At 48.3% G+C, this 20,416-nt stretch overlaps 1 protein-coding gene across 1 annotated transcript; it reads right to left on the minus strand.

Moving 5' to 3' along the window:
* Positions 1–3,020: 3,020 nt before the first annotated feature.
* Positions 3,021–14,518, minus strand: PGK1 (phosphoglycerate kinase 1). The gene is made up of 11 exons (XM_039572164.1): positions 14,357–14,518; positions 11,741–11,791; positions 10,804–10,959; positions 10,546–10,690; positions 8,325–8,428; positions 7,507–7,626; positions 6,574–6,688; positions 6,101–6,280; positions 5,389–5,566; positions 5,107–5,205; positions 3,021–3,486 (listed from the first exon to the last, which is right to left on the minus strand). The coding sequence occupies exons 1-11, from the start codon at positions 14,419–14,421 to the stop codon at positions 3,446–3,448; spliced, it is 1,254 nt and encodes a 417-aa protein (XP_039428098.1). The 5' UTR covers positions 14,422–14,518; the 3' UTR covers positions 3,021–3,445.
* Between the last annotated feature and the right edge of the window lie 5,898 nt (positions 14,519–20,416).

Below are 20,416 nucleotides of genomic sequence, written 5' to 3' on the forward strand. Positions count from 1 at the left end.
CGGGCCGCTCCCCGCGGGCTGCCGCGGCCGGCACGGCGCTGAGCCGCGCCGGGGAGCTCCGGCAAGGGCCCCCCGCCGATGCCGTGGGTAACTTTCAGCAGGCGGCTGCAACTACGGCGCCCGGCATCCCCCGGCGGGCCGGCGAGCGGTGCCGGCCGGGAGCTGTAGTTCTGCAGGGCGGGGGAGCCGCCGAGCGCCTGCGGGGAGCGAGCCTCGGCTGAGGGGGAATCACGGAACCACCGGGGCTGGAAAAGACTTCTGAGAGCATCGAGCCCAGCCTGTGACCGACCCCCACCTTGTCAGCCAGACCAGAGCACTGAGGGCTGACATCCAGTCAGTCTTTTAACAGCTCCAGGGATGGGGACTCCACCACCTCCCTGGGCAGCCCCTTTCAAGGTTTAACAATCCTTCCCATGAAGAAATTCTTCCTAATATCCAACCTAAACCTGCCCTATCATTGGTTCTCTGGGAGCATAGCCCAATGCCCAAACTCCTGTCAGGGAGTTGTGCAGAACCCTGAGCCTCCTTTTCTCCAGGCTGAGCCCCCCCCTCAGCCACTGCTGCTGCTCCAGCCCCTTGCCCCAGCTCTGTTCCCTTTCCTAGACATGCTCCAGCCCCTCACTGTCCTTCCCGGAGTGAAGGACCCAGAACTGAACACAGCACTCCAGGTGTGGCCTCAGCAGTGCCCAGTCAGGGGGACGGGCACTGTCCTGGTCCTGCTGGCCACACCATGGCTGGGGCAGGCCAGCTGCCAGTGCCCTCTTGCCCACCTGGGCACATCTGGCTCATGTTCAGCTGCTGTTGACCAGCACCCCCAGGGCCTTTTCTGACAGGCACTTTCCAGCCCCTGTGCCCCAGCCTGGAGCATTTGCTGGGGTTGTTGTGGCCAAAGGAGTTAAGCTCTTTACTTATTTCCCCTGGCTCTCGTTATCAGCCCTCTGAACCTGCTGTATCTATTACCTTCATCATCACATCATGAGCTTTCTTCAACAGCCTTGCTTCTAATCTCTCTTCCACAATATTTCTAACAGGGACCATTCCTTGCCCTAGAAAGACTCCCAATAAAAGTAATAAAATTGTAAAAGCCAAACTGTCAACGTATTAACAGGCAAAACTTAAAGGCCATAGAAAGTCTGTCACTGAAGTACTCAGCTGCAGGCCATCAAGTGTTCAGCTCCTGTGGTCTCATGTTCAGATGTTCCACCCATTTTTATTTACAACTACAGTTTATTTTTATTTAAAGCTGAGTAGCCCTCTGGCCCTGCTGTGCAAGGTTTGCTGTGTTGAACACAGAACAGTACATAAAACAAGCCATGTGGAAACAAAAGGACGTTTTAGAGATGTGAGTAGGAACCATCCAAAGTCCAGGTGGAAAAATGCTTTTAAGCAGAGACATCTGTGTTTACAGAGCATCATTACTGCTTGCTGTATTTGATTACAGATAGCTTTGTTTTGTTGTTTTTGATGGAGAGAGGAAAAAGCCAGCAGAGGTAGAGGCCACACACCAACCTTCCACTGTAAAGACCCAGAAAGGAGGGCTGGGGGAAAGTCTGTTATTGCTCCATGGGAATCCAGCAGCACAGGGGCACAAGACTGAAACAAAAATGGGCTGTGCTGTCACGAGGCCTTGTTTGCCAGAGCCAGACAAGGAGGATCTGTTACAAGATGTCGTGGAATGTTTGTTTTTGTAGTACTGGATTTCCAAAATCCATGGTCTTTTTGTGGCTGACAAGCCCCCTCCTTTCTTTGCCTCGTTCCTGCAGCTGTTGGAGGTCTGCACCCCTGCCTGGAAAACATGAGCACAGCACAGCAAAAATGTGCATCATTCATGTGCCACCAGACAATGCTTGGGAGAGTTACAAAGGAGGGGAGGAAGAGGAGGAGGACACCACAGTGCTGCAGTAATTTGCATTATTTCTACTGTCTTTGCAATAGTCACTTTCAGCTTTAAACTGTAACAAGTATATATTTCATAGCAGCTTTACCACCCTTCAGCATTATTGGGTTTTAATTCACACTCCCTCATAACCAGGTAAAACTTGGCAGAGTATGTCTGTTATAACACATGCTTTCATTTTGTTTTGGTAATATTTCATATACAGAAATGAACTTCAAAGCAGAATCTGTGTTGTGACCTGTTGTTTACCTCAGGGATTGCCCTCCATGGCTCATCCCGAAGGTTTTTGCAGTGCAGAACCTCCTGGGAACACCAGAGCTGGGGACTTCACTGGGAATCAAACCAGGCCATGGCTGCCCCACACCACTCACTTTTCTTGGATCCAGCAGGAAGATCCACAAGCAGTTCAGCTGGAGCAGTGACTCTCCTCAGAGCAGAGCTGTGACTGCTGCCATAATCCAAAGCTGAGGCCAGGCTGAGGCTGGAGAAGTCCCAGGTTTGGTTTTGAGCCACTCTGTGCTCACATTTGGGCCCTGCAGCCAGCACAGGAGCCAGCACAGGACAGCCCACATGGAAATCCAGCTTCAGGCACTGGAACCACCTTGCTGGGCCTCCACTGACAGTACCTGCAGTTCTGCCGTGTGCTGAAGCCACACACAAACCTCAGTGTCCAACTGTGCAGTTTTACCATGCTACTTCTAGTGCTTTTAGGACCACAAACTTCAGCAGAGGCACATTGCAATTCTGTTTGCTGGGGACTTCATTTTTACCTCCCTATATTGACGTTAAATACATTAGTTGCCCACTACAAGGCAAGTCCTCTAAATGACAAGCAGCTGAACTTGCATTTTTCTTACTTGACTTGCACATTCAAAATTTCATCTTACTTTATTATGAGGGGCATGAAAGTTCTAACATAACAGCACATCTGTGGCAATTTACTTCCTTACCAAGTTCACTTTGATGATGACTGGGTGCTTATAGAGCCACTGGGACAAACATAAAAGGAGATTTAGAAATATTATAATTAGAGCAAATAGGAAAACTAGCTCAGATTCCTGATGCTAGAAGGTATTTTAATGCAGACCATTCTAAAAATCTGAAATAAGGACAACATACAAACTAGGAGCACTTTAAATATGTTTATTCAGCAGCTATTACAACCAACCTCCAAAAAACTGGAGTCCCCTCTGGTTTCTGAACCGTGTCAAGTGATGAAAATGCCTCTAGGATGGAAGCTGGACAGTGCACTCCTTTCTGAGATATATGTCTAACAAGGATTAATCTCTTTGAAAAGGCAAAATATAAATATATACACTCTAAATTCACAACAACAGTTTCAACTCACTACGTTAATTCAAGTGGGGTAACAGTGGACAAACCCACATCATGTAAACTGCAGTCGGAAAAATCTCTGCTGTCTCCTGCTCCAAGGTCCCGTTCCGGTTTACATTCTGGGATCTGCCTCTGGCACAGCTGGAATACAGAAGCGCTGAAGTGTTGGATCTCAGGGGCTGTGCACGGGACCAGGACGTGGGGCTCTGCTCTCTACACGTTGCTCAAGGCATCCACACCAGGGAGAACCTTACCTGGGGGCAGATAAAACACAACAGCAGGGTTAAGAACCCCTCTGTGCTCAAACAACTTTGCTTCAGGCTTGCAACTGTAACACTGAAAAGAGATGCAATTTAAAGAAGTAAATCAGGAATTACAGGTTGAAAATGGAAGAGTTTGGCTGCACACTGACCATGGTGGTTCCATGGACTTGCTCCACACAGTAAATCCACCCAGAGCACAGCTGCACTCAGATGTCAGCAGAGAGATTCCTAACACAGCCCAGCCATCAATTCTCAATTAACAGTAATGGCACGTTTCTGTCCAAGTCTCTGCTAGGGCCAGATCCAAACACCCAACATCCTTTTCCATTAAATTTGATGGCAAACAGATTTTTAATTGGATTTAGGGAGTTGCTGCATACTTTCTTAAATCCCTAGTGGCACGTAAATAGAATTCTGGGGAGTGCGGCGGAAATTTTAAGAATTAATTTAGAGAAAAAGCCTCCCACGAGTCTCAAGTCTTTTACTGTGACTAAAACACCCAGGTTGAGACATTTACATGTCTCTTTCCAACTGATGGAATAAAAGAATATGCTCACCTTTGAGTACAAGGGCCTAGATTACTAAAGTGCTATGTTTTCTACAGCTTTTTGAGCTTTTTGTCCTACTTTAATAATTAACAGACACCACTCTGGTTTTGCCTTTCCTCAGAAAAACAACCTTCTAATGCTCGAGCTGTGCAGCAGGACTGAATTGTTACACTGTTCACAACTCACTAGCTTGCTGGGTTTTCAGGGATTTCCCCCCCCTTTTTTTCATCTTCAGAAGCTTTTCTAATTAGCCAGACTTCCGTTACATTTAAAAGATCACACACACAAACCCATATTTTGGGCCAAACCTTAGACAAGTTTGTCCTTTTGAATACACAGCGTTTCCTTCGAGCCATCTGCATTCTTTCCCTTGCCCATCACTCCCTAGGCAACAGAAACAAAAGCTCTGTCTCCCACCTCACTACTGGAAATAGCAGCTGCAAGGCAGTTTATTGAAGTTTCTCCTCTCCGGAGGAGTTGACAGCATTGGATAATTTACACACACTGGGAAACGGCAAATTACCAGAGGAAATGAAAAGTCGTTTAGAGAACAATGGAACTCGTTACAAGAATCTCGTCAATCCTCACCATTTTGAATTCCAAGTGCCCTCGTGCAGATTTGTCAGTGAGCACTAGAGGGCTCCCCCAAACCAAGGGAATTCCGAACAGGAAGAGGAGACTTCTGGCAAGAATTCCAGACTGTTCTGATGAGATTTCCCTAACAGAAACCAGGCATTTTAAACAGGGTGGTTGGCATGTCCTGAGGGATCAGTGACAAAATCCAGCCCACTCTCTCGTTCTCTATCCCAGTGGTTTTGCCTTCTGGGAGAGGCAGACTGTGCTGTTTGCAGGAATACTCCATTTTCCTTCCTCTCTTCCTCTGTGAGGGCTACAGAAGAGCAGCAAGAGGAGCCTGTGGCTCCAAAGCTGCATGAAACCAACTCCACATGGTGGGACAGAAAAAAACATTCTGCTATTGTTGTGCCTTTTTGACTACCAACACATGGTAAAGCACCCAGAACTCCAAATTTACTCAAACAAATGAAGATAAAAGAGGATTTACCCTCTAGCAGCTCCAGGCTGGCACCACCTCCTGTGCTGACATGGCTGACTTTATCCTCAGTGTTCCACTTGGCACAGCAAGTAGCTGTATCTCCACCACCTGTAGCACAAGCAGAATCCATGAAACACACAAGAAATTCAGATTTTGTCCAACTGAAGGCTCACGCTGAAGGACAGAGGAGAATGTGAGGAAAATAATTTGACCAATATTTTTAACACAGTGCTGGCCAGCAAAAGCTTCCTTCATTCATTGAGGAAAACAAGAACAAACACAACTACTTACCAATAATGGTGATGCAGCCTTTTCCAGTTACTTCTACCACTTTGTCCATCAGGGCTTTGGTTCCTTTGGCAAACTTGTCCCACTCAAAGACCCCAACTGGACCGTTCCACACAATTTGCTTGGCCCTTCCCACAACTTCTACAAACTTCTTCACACTCTCAGGGCCGCAGTCCAGGCCCTAAGGGAAGTGAGAGAAGGCACAGATACACTCACTGCTGACCCCAGCTCAAATCACCCATGCCCAGCCAGAAGCTTCTCCCTCACCCCAGACATGAAACAAGAGTTTCTCTGTATGCAGGGACAGATTTGCCAGCAGCTGCTGCAAGAGGGTGGAGTCTGGTGTGGTATTTATCTTCCTAACACCAGTAAGTCAATTTCAAATCAATGTCAGATTCTTGAAGCCTTAGTTAGGGAACTTTGCCAATGCTACTTAAATTCCAGCCAAATAAAAGGGATTTCTACTGCATTCAGATCTGCAAGTTGGAGAGGAATTTTGCCGTTTTAATCCAAATCTCACAAAAGCTACTTTAGACTTAAAAACTCAGAACAACAGGGCTTCAATTTCATTAAACCAACAAACTCTACACAGCTTGACTGCCCTCAAAAACATTTGCCAAGGATCACAATTAATCTTTCTACTCCTTTAGGAGTTGTCCGACCCACCCTGTTCCTTATTGCTCCTCCTCTCAGTCCCTTTCCCATTCAAACCTACCATCCAGCCAGCAGGAATGCCTGAAGCCACTGTGGCTTCCCCAGTCTGTGCATTCTCATCAAATTTGTCAGCAGTGATGAAGTCAACAGGCAGAGTGATCTTTACACCGTTCTTCTCTGCCTTGGCCATCAGGTCCTTGACAATTTTTGATCCCTCTTCATCAAACAGAGAGTTGCCAATCTAGAGGAAATAATTGGGAAAAGTAAGAGGTGTTTGTTTAGTTCACGGTCATGACAGAAGAGAACATCAGCACCCAAACTGCTCAGACAGCAATTCTGGAAAGATTGTTTTCATAAAGCACATGGAGAGACATAGCAGTAATCCGAGTTTTGCAAAGGGATTGTCAAGTAATTTCTCAGTGCTCCCTACTCCTGCAGAGAGCCAAGATACCCAGTGCTCAATCCCAGAACATGTAAGGGGCATTCAGACCACATTCTTCACTAGGAGCAGACACGGAATTGTTCTCCTCGTACCTCCATGTTGTTGAGCACTTTGAGGAAGGTGAACGCCATTCCACCACCAATGATCATCTCATTGACCTTATCCAGCATGTTATTGATCAGCTGGATCTTATCCTGAACTTTGGCTCTGGTGAGAGAGAAAAGGAAAAAGAATGAACAGTGAGTATCGTGACTATGGTATGTCAAGGCTGTTCTAGAGAATGATCCAACAAAGGAGTTGCTGGGAATGGGCAGAAAGAGAATTTAGCAAGTTTGCAGGCCAGCAAGAAAATTCAACTTCCTAGAGCATTATTCAGCCCTCCATTTCTTCATTTTTATTTAAATATAAACCTCATTTGGCCCCTTAGAGCTTGATTTCCCCAGACTGCCCAGCCAAGTCAGTTCACCTGACGAAATGCACCTCGCAGAGCTGCAGTGCTGGACTGGGCACACATGTGATGAGACCTGGCTGCAATTAAATATTTCTGCACAGGAGCAGTCACTTGGTTGTGCACCTTCCAGTCCCTTTGCACACCAGGTGCTGGGGCAGAGCAGAGCCCATGCAGCCCCAGCAGGGCTTCGTTGCATAATGAGAGGTCATGTCAGTTTACTGAGTGCTGAGCCTGAGCTCTCCTGTACCCTGAACTGGGGAGGAAAGGTCATTGACAATGTCTGGGCCATCACATGGCTTTAACTGCTCTCCTGGCTCATCTGGGCAAAAAACTGCTGGGGACTGTCTCAATTTGGGGAGTGTAAAAGGTCAGGAGAGACAATGAGCAGCCAGATTGTACCATCACAGGAGCAGAACTGCTCCTCTCTAATCCAAGTCTCAGATCTCAGGAGTCAGCTACAAATATGAACTGCAGATACACTTGAAAGGAAAGCACTTGTTTAAACCAAGCCAAAACCACTTGTCATTTGTTAGAGGAGTTAGAGAAATACAGTCACAATGTTCTTGAGTCTTACCCTCCAAGAATTGCCAAGAAGGGTCTCTCTGGACTCTCTAGGGCCTTGGCAAAATAATCCAGTTCTTTCTTCATCAGGAAGCCAGCAGCCTTCTGAGGCAGATTGACACCTACCATGGAGCTGCAGAATGAAAGTAAAAAGTGAGGAATGGAAAAATTTACATGTAGAAACACCCCCATGTCTCACAGCATTGCAAAGCCAACCCTTCAGTCAGCTGAAGCAATGAGAACAGCAACCACCTACATGAAAACACACACAGGGGCTTTGTTCACCTAGTTTGATAAGACAGCTGTACATGCTTAATTTCTGCCATTGGTTTTGCACAGAAATATTGATCTGCAAGACATTTATCATCTCAACTAGTGATCCAAAACACTGGAGGACAAATAAGAATAGCCAATAGCAGGGATTTCCTCTTCCAGGAGGACCACTGCAGTTTGCAAGTACACATCTAAACGCACTCCATGAAAACAACCACTCTGCAGTGATGAATCTTTTGGAAAAGAGGGCTGTTGTGATTACAGGACAATTTATATAAGCCCTAAGCAAGTAATTTTTAGATCTTCAAAGTCTAAAAAAAGGCAATGCAAGTCTTAAGATCTTGTTTCAGCTTTCTCCTGTTCCCAGAGACAAACTTGAAAGAGCATACCCTAATGACAACTACCTCCAGTAAATCCACTGCTGAGGAACAAACACAGCACAGTGATAGTGGGATAAGCCCAAAAGGAAATTAAAACTCCTTGGGGGCAATATTTTATGTGTTTCCATGGCAGATACTGTTCTGCAGTTCTGCCTGTGGAAGGGAAATGGGTACCCACCTGTGAGCTCGGTGGGCCGTACCAAAAGCATCATTGACATAGACGTCTCCCAGTTTGGAAAGAGAGGCTCTGAAAGCCTCCACTTTTGCAGGCTCAGCCTTGATCTAAAAAGAAAAAGGAGGACAAGTTTGTACCCTGAGACTTTGATTCTGAATCGAAGCTCAAAGTCAGCAATTTGCCTCATAAATGCAAAGCAAAGAAAGGTCAGCTGGAGGAACTCATCAATTCATCCAGTGGGTCAGTCTTATTTGCTTTTTCCCAGTCCAGCAGGAGCAACAAAAAAGTTTAAATGGTTTAAATTCCATTTTAAACTCTTAGACTGCTACTGCAAGCCTGAAGACTGTTCCCACTTCTGAACTGCAGTACCACAAACCTTTCAGTCTCTCTCCAGCAGATTTCCAGTGTTGTGTGGTGAACACAGGTAGCACAGAAGGGTGTGGAGAGACAAGGCAATGCTTAAATCACACTAAACAAATTCATGCTCACTCACTGAACAAAGAAAGCACAGTCTCCAAGAGCCACAGGTAAAAGGATGAGCTCCTGAAGGACTGATTTAGCAACTGCATTGAGGATTAACTGATGAACAGTCCGACAAATGGCCTCACACTACAACAGGCCACAGTGAAAGCAGCCAATGCTGGAAAACTGGAGATAAGTGTAGCATGTAGTGGGCAAGAACAGGTGTATTTCTGTTAAAAAACTTTTTCTCCCTCCTCCAAGCATCCTACCAAATCCTCATGGGATGGCTTATGCAGTTCAGTTCTCCTTCCCACCATGAGGAGACAGCAGAGCTCACTTGGGCAGCAGGTGACTGCTCAGAGGTGGCTGACAGCCACTTGCTGTAGAGGAATAGCCCAGACTGGCAGCCAGGCCAGCCCCTCTCCCAGGGCTTTTCTGCTCTGTCAGCTCATCACCCCACGGGAGGCCCCTGCCAGCACCCAGATGTGACCCCGTGGGGACAATGGCAGGAAGGCACTCCAAGAGATGGCAAGGGGGGCGTTCAGCACAGCTTTGGGGGCCCTTTTTTGCAGAGCCTGAGCAGGAGACAAGTTCAAGGGACCATACAGATTCTAGAACAATGCTGCCAACTGCTCCTTCACTCAGCAAACTGTCTGGCTTTACAGAGACTAAGTGCTCCAGTTAGAACCAGTACCATCTGTGAGCAGAACACAAGAGGCTCTGACAGAGGAACCACTACCACTTTGGAAAAACACAGTTTAAGCACCAGTCAGGAACGTGCAATCCTGTATTGCAAACGCTGTTTCCATAGCACTGACTTTCACCTCTGGTAGGAGAGGCAGCTCTGTCACAGGCACCTCTCCTGCTGTGCTCAGTGCAGTGTGTGCTTCCACATGCACACATCCAGCTACATCATCTGGGAATTCCAGAAACACACAGAACCAAGGGACTGTCTCCCAAAGAAAATGAAATTCCTGCCCCACTCTTCTCCCTGCCACCATACTTGCAGTGGCACACAGTTCTGGCAGTGAGTAATTCCAGATTTGCTCCATTTCCCCCTCTCATCTGCACAGGCTCACCAACTCTCTGCTGTGTTCCTAAGCTACAGGAGTCCTGTGTCAGCCCATAAAGGGCACCAGGCTATGTCAGCATTCCCTCCAAGCACTGGATCTGAACAGAGCCAAGGCCTCTGTAAAGCCAGCGGGGTCACCATCGCTAAGAAAAGCAGCTGTCTGGAGCAAGCACTCTGCTGACCTTCAACAAAATGTCAGAGGTGCAAGGCAGCCTGGCTCTAGATAACTACTCTGAAGAGCAGACAGGCTTAGAAGGTTTGATAATCCCTGTGCTGCAGAAATATTAGCCATATAACTCAAGAAAGAAGCATCATTCTTATGGGCCTGGTGGCAACAAACTAGATCCAAACTGGTTTTCATTTTAAACATCCAAAAATGAAGCCTAACAAGCAGCAGTTTCTTGCACAGCCCTATTTAGTTTCTTTGTCGTTTTTTTTACAGACTACACCACCTTTGACAGAGTCATCTATAGCCTTTCACTTGAGCTGTTTCATCTTGGAAATTCACTGTATTCCACTCAAAACTTTTGCCCAACAATGGGACACACTGAACTGAAGATCTCTGACATCCTTTGAAGAGCAAATTCACAATCAGTGTTCTAGAGAGGCTGCCGGCTCCTTGTCAATCTGCAGCAAAAGAGGTGGTAAGATCAGAGCAGGCACACATGAAAGCCAGACTCGAAGTTTCACCTTGTTCCCTGAAGCATCCTTCCCTTTCCCTTCCTCTTCAACATGGAATCGGAGGTTCTCTAGCAGGATGACTGAGCCAGCAGCAGGATTAGCACAAGCGTTCTCCACCTCAGCACCAACACAATCCTTCAGGAACAAGACATCCCTGCAACACAAGACACACTGTAACCTCACCAGTGACTTCCTGGTGGAAAGGAAAACATCCAGGTCCCCTGACAGGGAGGGCCTGATGCACACGAGGCTGCTCTTGCACTTTACCTGCCCAGGAGTGCCTTCAGCTCCACAGCTACTGGGGCCAAGGAGAACTTGTCAGGCATGGGGACACCATCCGGGCGACCCAGGTGACTCATGAGAACCACGGACTTGGCCCCATGGTCCAAGCAGTGCTTGATGGTAGGAACAGCTGCCTTGATTCTGTAATGGCACAGAGAAACAAATTAATAAGGACTCAATTACCAGCACAAGAGCTGGACAGAACAATTCCTTAAGAAAGCATCAACAAAATTCTCCATCCCAGCCTGTTTTCATACATTTCGCTGTTATTTTCCAAGCAATACAGGACATGGAATTAAAATGCATTTTGTAATCTAAATTCTGCTGATTGCTCAGCTAAGAAATGCCAGGAGACACTTGAACACTACCAGGCTTCCTGGGTTACTCTGTGATCCTGCAGCAATAGAGAAATGATAAGTAGTGAGCACTTTGTGGGCAACAAAACTGGCACCTGCCTGCAAGTGGCTGACAAGCAGGGCGAGACATCTGGCATCAATGTTTCTAAAACCCAAATCTTTGTGTGCTGCACTGCAACAATTATTCTAACAAAGGCAACACAGCCCCAGGGTAAGCAGGAGGCACAGAGACTTCTGGATAGTAACAAACAGAGACAACTTTCACACACAGCCTAAGGGATGTGGCTGCAAAATAGTCATAACCAGCTTAGGAAGTTTAGGATCTCTAACATATTTTCTCCATATGCTTTCCACAGCAGCTACAGCAAGCAGCAGCCTTGTAGTTAAGTGTAGTTTCCTAATAACTGCAGGGGGGTTAATTAAAAATGGTGGGACTTTCTCTGATATCTTTAATATTCTGGTATGAGTAATGGCAGCTTAATTGTGGTAATGTTCCAGGTACTGGGGAGAAGTCAGAGACACAGCAGACTTTGGGGCCTCCATTTGGGATGGAAATTATGGCTCACCTCTGATTGTTGGTTATTTTGTGATCCTTCATTGGAACATTGAAGTCAACCCTAAAAAAAAAGAAAACCACAAGCAAAATTAAATATTCAACAAATTTATTTTATTACTTATTTATTTTATTTAATTTTAAATATTCAACAAATGAATGAGGGAACTTGCCAGAAAAGGTCCTGGCTAGAAAAGCAATGTTACAATTAGAGAAAGATGTTCAGCTCTGCCCTGTCCACAAGTTCCATTCTGAAATCAATATGTTACCAGCCATTTCTGCTTGTGATAACACCACAAATGGAGAACAACCACTGCTAGGATTTCTCAGGAAAGCTGGGCCACCAATATATCCTAATGCTCAGGACCAGAGCAGCAGTGACGCTGAGCAGGAAAAGATTGAACTTTTTAAACAACATGATTTCAGATCCCCAACAAGGAGCTTCCAAGAGAAAGGGAATGAACAACGACAAATGACCTTGTGACCTTGTGTTCTCTAATGAGGCTTCTAAAACACTTGGCTGGACTACTGTGGCCAGCAGGCAGTTCAAGGAAGCTTTCATTTCTGTCCTCTGCAGCTCGAATCTCCCTACAGCTGAGTGCTGTGGTTTATCACATTCTCCCTGGAAGGCCTGACTTGGATCTTGAGGTAACTTCCTGACTCGTGCCAGCTGAAGGGCTGGAAGGGAGGAGTTTCACCAGCCCGATCTCCTGGCATCCCTCGTGCCCATGTGCAGGAAGCTGCGTTTCGTAACTGCGGAGGCAGAATTGCTCACTGAGCTACAGAAGGGAACACCCATAGCTGGGACAGCGAATGGCAGAGAGCAGAGTGTGCATCCTTTATCACTCTCTACGTTAAAGAACATCCGAGTTCAGCAAGCTGAGTGAATGAATCCCCCTGCAGCCCACTCAGCACGTGAAACAAATGGGAAGAAAAGACAAAAGCTGCCAGCAAAACAGGAGTAGCTGAGCAGAAAGAAATTGAACTGGCAGCCCCACAGCACAGTGGTCGAATTCTAGAAAGGGCAAAGAAAAGCATCATTATCGGGCCATTATCCTAAAAGGAGAGAATAAAAGAACAGTTTGCTTTACAGAGCCAACAGAACTACAAAAGAAAGACCCAGCTCAGCCTTCTTCCCCCCTGCAGACCATTGAAATCTGAGCTGCCCTGAACCCTCTCTCCTCCCCATTCTCAACTTTTCCTGAAGCTTCCGCATTAAGGACCGGAAGCTAAGCAGGACTGAGTACGCCAAAATGACGATGAACATGAGCAGAAAATGAAGAGGTATCAATTTTAGTACTACCGAAAACACGTGGTGACTCGTTTCAGAGAGGTGAGATGCAGGCAGGAGACAGAGCCTGGCAGTCACCTGCTGCGTTTGGGTAGCCCCTCACAGAACAGCTAAGTTAGATTTGTGCATTAATTAACAGAGACTTTGAGCGGGCAAACCCAGCCCATCGTCTGCCAACGCACGGCTGCTCTCTGTAACATGACTCAGAAATGGAAAAAAACCAGACAGATGGCCAAAAAAACCAGTCAGGTACAGACTTTTATAGAGATAGAAAGCTCTTTTGTTATACCAGACTTAGAAAGTGCACAGAAATCCTGAGCAAGCTTCTTCAGTACTTGCTACACGGGCTGGTTTCTGATAACCAAATTTTTAGGGAACTAGGTCAAAACAAGGTTGCAGAGACGAGGTAAAAAGAGCAAGTTGTCTGTCATACTACGATTAAGAGAAGCTATACTTTTGCTGTGTCCCTGCCTACTCACAGAGTAGATAACACACACGTAGCAGCCACATTATAGTGACCTTGAACAAACTACCCCACAATAAAAGTATTTCGAGCAGGACATATCACGATGCACCTTGGTGCCCTTATCTCCCAGGATTTGGCAACAACTCCAACATTAGGCGTTCAGGCACTGATGCTTTAAAAGTAAGCCATGAATGCCTATTTTAGGGTTTCACACCAGGATGTTCTGAAAACCTGCGGTGACGCCCCATCCCTGGAAGTGTCCAAGGGCAGGATGGAAAAGGTTTGGAGCAACCTGGCCTAGCAAACGGTGTTCCTGCCCTTGGCATGGGAGTAGAAAGAGATGAGCTTGAAAGTCCCTCCCAACCCAGGCAATTCTGTGATTCTATGATTTGATTCCGGGTGCAAAATGCTGAATTATTATTGGTATCTGGATAGCTGGACAGAGCCGTATCTTCACTTTCTTATTGCAATGCTTTGTGAAATTTCAGTAAGGAAAAAATAACCGGGAAATAAGCATTTTTGGGGGTAGTTCTCTGGAATAAAAGCACGGCAGGCTGGCTGGATTTCGCCTCAAGCCGCCTGTGGCCGACACACGTGCGAGCGGGGTGATCCAAGGCGGCAGAGCCTGGCCGGGATTTACACCCTGCCCGGCCGCCACGTCCCCCGCAGGGAAGCCAGGCCGACTCGATGATGGATGCAGGAGCCTCTCCAACACCCAGCGAGAGAAAAAAAAAATGAAACTAAAACCGCACAGGTCGACACGTGCCGGGCTCGAGCAAGGGGCTGCTGCCAGGGGGCACTGGCCCGGCCCCAGCGTGGAGGATGGAGCAGGGCGGCCCCCGGAGACGCACGTTCTCCCCGAAACGCCTCACCTCATGACGACGCGCTTGCCCTTCACGTCCACCTTGTCCAGAGTGAGTTTGTTAGAGAGAGACATGTCTGCTGCTAGCCCGACTGCCGCTCAACCCCCACCGCTTCGCCGCCTCCGCGTTCTGCCGCAGCGCCGCCCGCGCCGCCGCCACCCAATCCGCCTCGCCCCGCCCCCTCATCAGCGATTGGTTTGTGCTGTCAGCCCTCCGTTTCTATTGGTCGAGTCTCCTGTCCATCAGCGGACATCCCGTCCCTCGGAGGCGGGGCTGCGGCGCCGGCCCCGGTCACGTCCCACACGCAGCCGCCGCTCCCTGAGGGAGTCGGGAGTGTCCGGGGCCCGATTCCTGAGCACCAAATTAACGGTTCCGCACCTTATTTGAGGGAAAATCACCCGTAAATGGTGTCTAAACGTGTGTCGGCTGGTGGGAATCCTTCAGATGAAGGGCAGGCACCTCACAGCTGAGCCATAGGCCTGGGGCAGGCCAAGTGTCAACAGTAAAGGACGAGACAAAACCCGGGATATTTTTAAGTGACCTACATAAATGCTTCTCAAGACAACTGGGGACAAAACAACTGTTTGAAGGGATACACCTTTCAGCAGCATGGTTTCATAGAATCAAGGAATGGTTTTGGTTGAAAGGGACCTTCAAGATCATCCGGTTCCATCCTCTGCCGTGGGCAGGGACACCTTCCACTATCCCAGGGTGCTCCCAGCCTCGTCCAGCCTGGCCTTGGACACTGCCAGGGATCCAGGGCCACCCACAGCTTCTCTGGGCAACCTGTGCCAGGGCCTCGCCACTCTCACAGGGAAGAATTTTTTCCTAATACCTCATTTAAACCTACTCTTTTTCAGTTGGAATCCATTTGCCCTTGTCCTGCCACTCCAGGCCCTTGTCTCTCTCCATCTTTCCTGTAGGTTCCCTTTAGGTACTGAAGACCGCAAAGCCTTCCTTTTTCCAGGTTGAATAATCCCAATTCTCTCAGCCTTTCCTCATAGCAGAATTGCTCCATCCCTCTGATCATCTTGGTGCCTCCTTTGGGATCTCTCCAACAGCTCCATGTCCTCCCTGGGCAGGGGACCCCAGGGCTGGAGGCAGCCCTGACCCTGCCCTCTGCCAGGTCAAAGCCATTCCCTGTTGTCCTGGGACTCCATGCCCTCGTAGCACGTTGGTGGGTGCAGTCCAAAATCACCTGCCCCAACATACGTGCAGCCTCTAACGCAGTGCAGTGGGCTGTGCACTGGGCGACAATAGCACAGTGCAATGGACTCTACTGGGTGAAAAAGGAGCTCATGGGCTTTTGTCTTTTGCCCATAGGATAGGCCTTTCTGTTGCTGACAGCGTTGCTTTTTTGCCATGCTCACAAAAATGTACAGACACCGCTGAGAAAGTGGTGATGACAAAATCAGTTCTCTGCTGACAGAAAGGTGCTGGAGAGGGTCCAGGGAAGGGCAACAGAGCTGGGGAAGGGTCTGGAGAGTCAGTCATGTGAGAAGCAGCTGAGGGAGCTGGGAAAGGGGCTCAGCTTGGAGCAAAGGAGGCTCAGGGGGGACCTTGTGGCTCTGCACAATTCCCTGACAGGAGGGGGCAGCCGGGGGGGGGGGGTCAGGCTCTGCTCCCAGGGAACAGGGACAGGATAAGAGGAAACAGGCTCTGGTTGTGACAGGGGAGGTTCAGGCTGAACATCAGGAAGAATTTCTCATGGAAAAGGTTGTTAAACATTGCAATGGGCCGCCCAGGAAGGTGTAGAGTCATCATCCCTGGAGGTGTTCAAGGAATGACTGGCACTCTGTGCTCTGGTCTCACTGATAAGGTGGTGATTGGTCAAAGATCAGATTCAATGGTCTCAGAGGTCTTTTCCAACCTAAATGATTCTCTGAGTCAAATGAGCATGCACTGACTAGAAAGTCAACAGAAATGTACCTAGAGAGCCAGACTAATGAACTGCTCACACCCTGAGGCAGAAGGGTGGGAGTCTCCTGCTGCAAGACTTTTCAGAAAGCTCAGGAAAGCCTGGATGGGCCTCCAAGACATCTGAAAGGTATAAATCCCAACAGCAATAAATGCTGAAATACACAAGTGGGAGCAAACTGACAGGTGACATGAAATCACCTGTGAGGTGGTCACCAGGAAATACCACCTTAGTTTGTCAGTGTGTGTCACTGTAGTTTTTTATCTATTGCTATAAATCTACATTCAGGTTTCAAATTAAATTAGGTCCAGTAACAGTCTCAGTGTTGACTGCAGAGTAAATCTGGGGCGTACCCAGGGGTCCCTCCTGTGATGTAGCAACCCAGACCTGACCTCAGAATCATCAGGTGAGACCTTGTAACCCAGAGCCCCTGGATGGCACTTACAATGTCAGCTGTGGACAGGGACACCTGAAAGTGTCAGTGTGAATAAAGCCTTCACCAAGGCCCGAGAGTAAAATCCTAACCTGGTCCTGAATCCAGCCTCTCCTCAGGAGCTGGGATCACCTGCATGAAGCACAGCTGGCCAGAGCCACTTCCACCTGCCAAGCCAGAAGCAAAAGTGACAGCAGGTGAACAAACACTCACCTTAGAGGGACTCTGGGTGAGGAGATAAGGAAGGGCTTCTCTGGATCCACAGGAGCTGTAACTATTTAACTGTTCTGAAATTAATCCATTTCCTTCTCCCTGTTCTACTTCATGCTGTGCTGCTTTCTCCAAAGGCAAAGGTTAAATTCCTCGATGCTGACTCACAAAGGAAAGCTCTTCCCAGCTGCAGCCCACAACCCAGCCCTTGCAGCACCTCCTGCTTTCCCTGGGAAATGGGTTCATTCATTAGGACAAGGCTTTAATTTCAAAAGCTCTCCTGTCACCTCCTAGGGGTAAAAAAGTGTGGAGCAGGAATGTCACAGTGCGTGGTGGCAGGAACACAGTAACCTGAGCACCCACAGCGATTTAGGACAGCCCTGTGCCACAGCTGAGGGAAAAGGGACAGCAGGACACTTGTGAATTCCCAGGTAGACAGGGCAGTCAGCAATAAAGGACTAAGCAAGCCATAAATAAAAATGACCAAGAGTACTCTACTCAATAGGACCAACTCCACTGTATCCATTCCATAGGTTAGGAGAGTATTGGATAAGAAGTCTGTAGCAATCTTGGCACTCTTAATGAAGATCATTGTTCTGGCAGAAGTGCAGCCATAGCTCATTCAGTGTTGTCTGGTTTTATCCTTATTTGGTTTTCCTCCCTTTTTTTTTTGTGAAGGATATGAGATAGAAGAATAGCAAGGATGTCAGATGAGAACCTGAGGCGGCAGAACACAATTGCAGATGGGATATGGTCCAGGCACCAGAATTTGTGTCTTACAAAAGGAGTTACAAAAAAAGGGGAAGATATACAGACACACATTCAAAGCTCATTTCCATTCTTGAGTCACCTCTCTGTCCTTTCCTCCTGTTGTGAAATATTTAGAATATACTGCAAATATTTAAAGAAAAAAGCCCATGCAAACAGTTCAACCCCTGCACTTTTAAATTAACCAGTGCAGCAAAGCCAGGAGGGCAAAGGGCTGCTAATGACAAACCCAAGGAGCTGGGGGTTAGACCTGTGACCATCCTAGGAACTCACTCCTAGGAATATGGAGCAGCAGCTGTACTTTAGACTGGCACAGGCCTCTCCTGCACGATCCTGCCAGCTTCATTTATCCTAAAGGAACAGGACTGTGCAAGTTTAGGCAGACCACAGGCTTTGGCACACTGGGCTGTGTTTGTGTGAGACAAACGGGAGGGCTGTGGTTTGGAGACCAATAATCTGCATCTCCCTCTGTGTCGAATGAGCCAGGCTGCAGAAACTTCCTGCTTTTAGAAGCACCCGCTGCAGTTGAAGCTTCCACTTAAAAACAGGCTGCAGCACAAGGTCTGAGGGCTCTGTTGTTACAGTGGGAGATGGTCAATATTCAAGCCCAGAGATCGTGTAGGAAAGATAAAGAGCATCCAATCTGGAACTGTGGGAAAAGCTGCCTGAAAAACGGGCACAATCCTGAGAGAAAAAAGGCAGACGTGTCCTGGCTGCTCCCTCACCTGGCCGATGCCTGCACCATCTCATTCCCAACATCTGCAGGGACAAAGAGTGTCAGGGCTGTCCGTGCATGAAATGGAATGAGGGTTAAGTAAAAAATGCTGGAAAATCCTTCTTCGTGTCTCTTTTCCCTGCACCTGTGTGTGTGTGTCTACAGCTCTCCAACTCTCCTTAAAAAAATTATTTTAGAGATGTGTTTAATGGGGCACAGACAACCCAATCTCACCTGATCAGCAGTTTTCCTTCATGACCAAGCAGACATGGTGCAAATTCACAGCTACTACTTAAATTGTCCAGTCAACTGGAAGGGAAAAACACCACCCTAACATTGCCCATAGCACAGCTCTGCTGTCAAGGCAGATGCTGAATTTGGAATCAGAGTCTGACCTCAAGGGCTTGTCACACTGCTCTGCAGAGATGTGGTCTAAAATCGTTACTTAAAAAGGCAAAAAAAAAAAAAAAAAAAGAGCATCTTAAAAGATGATGCAGCTGTACTGAACTGAAAGCATCTAGGGAACGGTTCAAAAATCCATGCGGGAACTGCATGCTGGTAAAACGGAAAATGGATTCTATCAAGCCTGAAAAGCTGATGTTTGAGGCAGCCACCAAACTTCTCACAGGGGACACCACCACCAGCACAGGTGTGAAGGGACTTTTTTGTGCCCCAGAATTGTGAATCCACAGCCCAAGCTACGTGCACACACTGCAGATGTGAAGTGTATTTTTACTCCAGCAAGCACTTGGGAATAAAAAAACCTCAGCCCCAAAGCTTGATGTCTAAACAGCAACACAGAAGTTATAAACCAGCTGTCAAGAGAAACAAAACACAGCAAAAACAAAGCAGAAAGGGAGCAAAAACTTGTCACGCTGGCCGTGTTTCCGAGGGTGACAGGTTCTGCCGTGCTGGGAATGCAGCACCAAACACAAAAATCCTACTGCAGCTCCTGGATCCCACAGCAGGAAGGACATGGAGAGTCCCAGTGGGAATCAGGGATGCAGGACCCGGCTGTGCTGCCATCACTCCCTCAGGAATAGTCAGGTTTAGCTCGTTCTGTCTGCCCAGAGAGGGGGGATTTGCTCCTGGATCCCCTGGAATGTTCCAGGCCAGGCTGGACACTGGGGCTGGGAGCAGCCCGGGACAGTGGGAGGTGTCCCTGCCCGTGGCAGCGCTGGCACTGGATGAGCTTTAAGGTCTTTCCAACCCCAAATCATTCTGTGAGTCTTAGAGCCCTGAAATTCTCAGTGACAAGAGCTTAAGGTCCCTCCCTCAAAAAACCCCATTGCAGGACTCTGCAGCTTCTGGAGCCCTGGGTCCATGGAAATGCAGTTTCAGAGGAGCTCCGAGGAAATGGTGTTTTGGGGAGAGCAGAGTGGCTGGAACAGAGGAACAGGAACAGTCTCCTCGAGCAAGCCCTTGTGTCTCAGAGGGCGGGATCGGCTCGCTCCTAACGCACCTGGTGACTCCCAGAGCGGGGGATGGAAACGCAGCCCTGGTCCGAAAGAAACCCTGCCCGGGAAGGCGGGCTGGGATTGGGAGCTGGCTGCGGGAGCTCGCTGTTAAAGGCGATCTTTTGGCTGTAAAGGTGCGCCTTTGTCTCTGTGCGAAGCACCCGGCCGTAGCGCCCTTTGTGCTGCTGTCTCCTGATTTCCTTAAGCTTTTATTAAACGGTCCCTTTTCTTCACCTTTCCTTCAAATTCTAGAAAGTGAAGCTCGGTTTGGCAGCTGCGCGTGCGCGGATCCTTGCGCGTGCGCAGATGGCTGCGGGTGCGCGGATCAGTGCGCATGCGCGGGCGGGGACGCATCACCGCTGACCCCTCCGCCGGCAGGACCGCATCACAAATAGTCCCTCGGCGGATCACTCCGCGTGGGGACGCATCACCCGTTATTCCTCCGCGGGCAGGACCGCATCACAAATAGTCCCTCCTGGCGGATCACTCCGCCTGCGCATGCGCATCACCGCTGATCCCTCCGCGGGCGGGCCGCAGCAGCGCCGATCCCTCTGTTCTGAACGGGATT

The sequence above is a fragment of the Corvus cornix genome, chromosome 4A (assembly GCF_000738735.6).
Source record: "Corvus cornix cornix isolate S_Up_H32 chromosome 4A, ASM73873v5, whole genome shotgun sequence".
NCBI classification, from domain to species: Eukaryota; Metazoa; Chordata; class Aves; order Passeriformes; family Corvidae; genus Corvus; species Corvus cornix.

Excerpts from the sequence above, each read along its gene's own strand:
- PGK1 (XM_039572164.1), bottom strand. The coding sequence starts at position 14,421 with ATGTCTCTCTCTAACAAACTCACTCTGGACAAGGTGGACGTGAAGGGC. Across the intron at positions 8,429-10,545 it reads AGGATGCTTCAGGGAACAAG|ATCAAGGCTGAGCCTGCAAA; the intron begins GTGAAACTTCGA and ends TTTTCTTTTTAG. Across the intron at positions 7,627-8,324 it reads ACGGCCCACCGAGCTCACAG|CTCCATGGTAGGTGTCAATC; the intron begins GTGGGTACCCAT and ends TTCATTCTGCAG.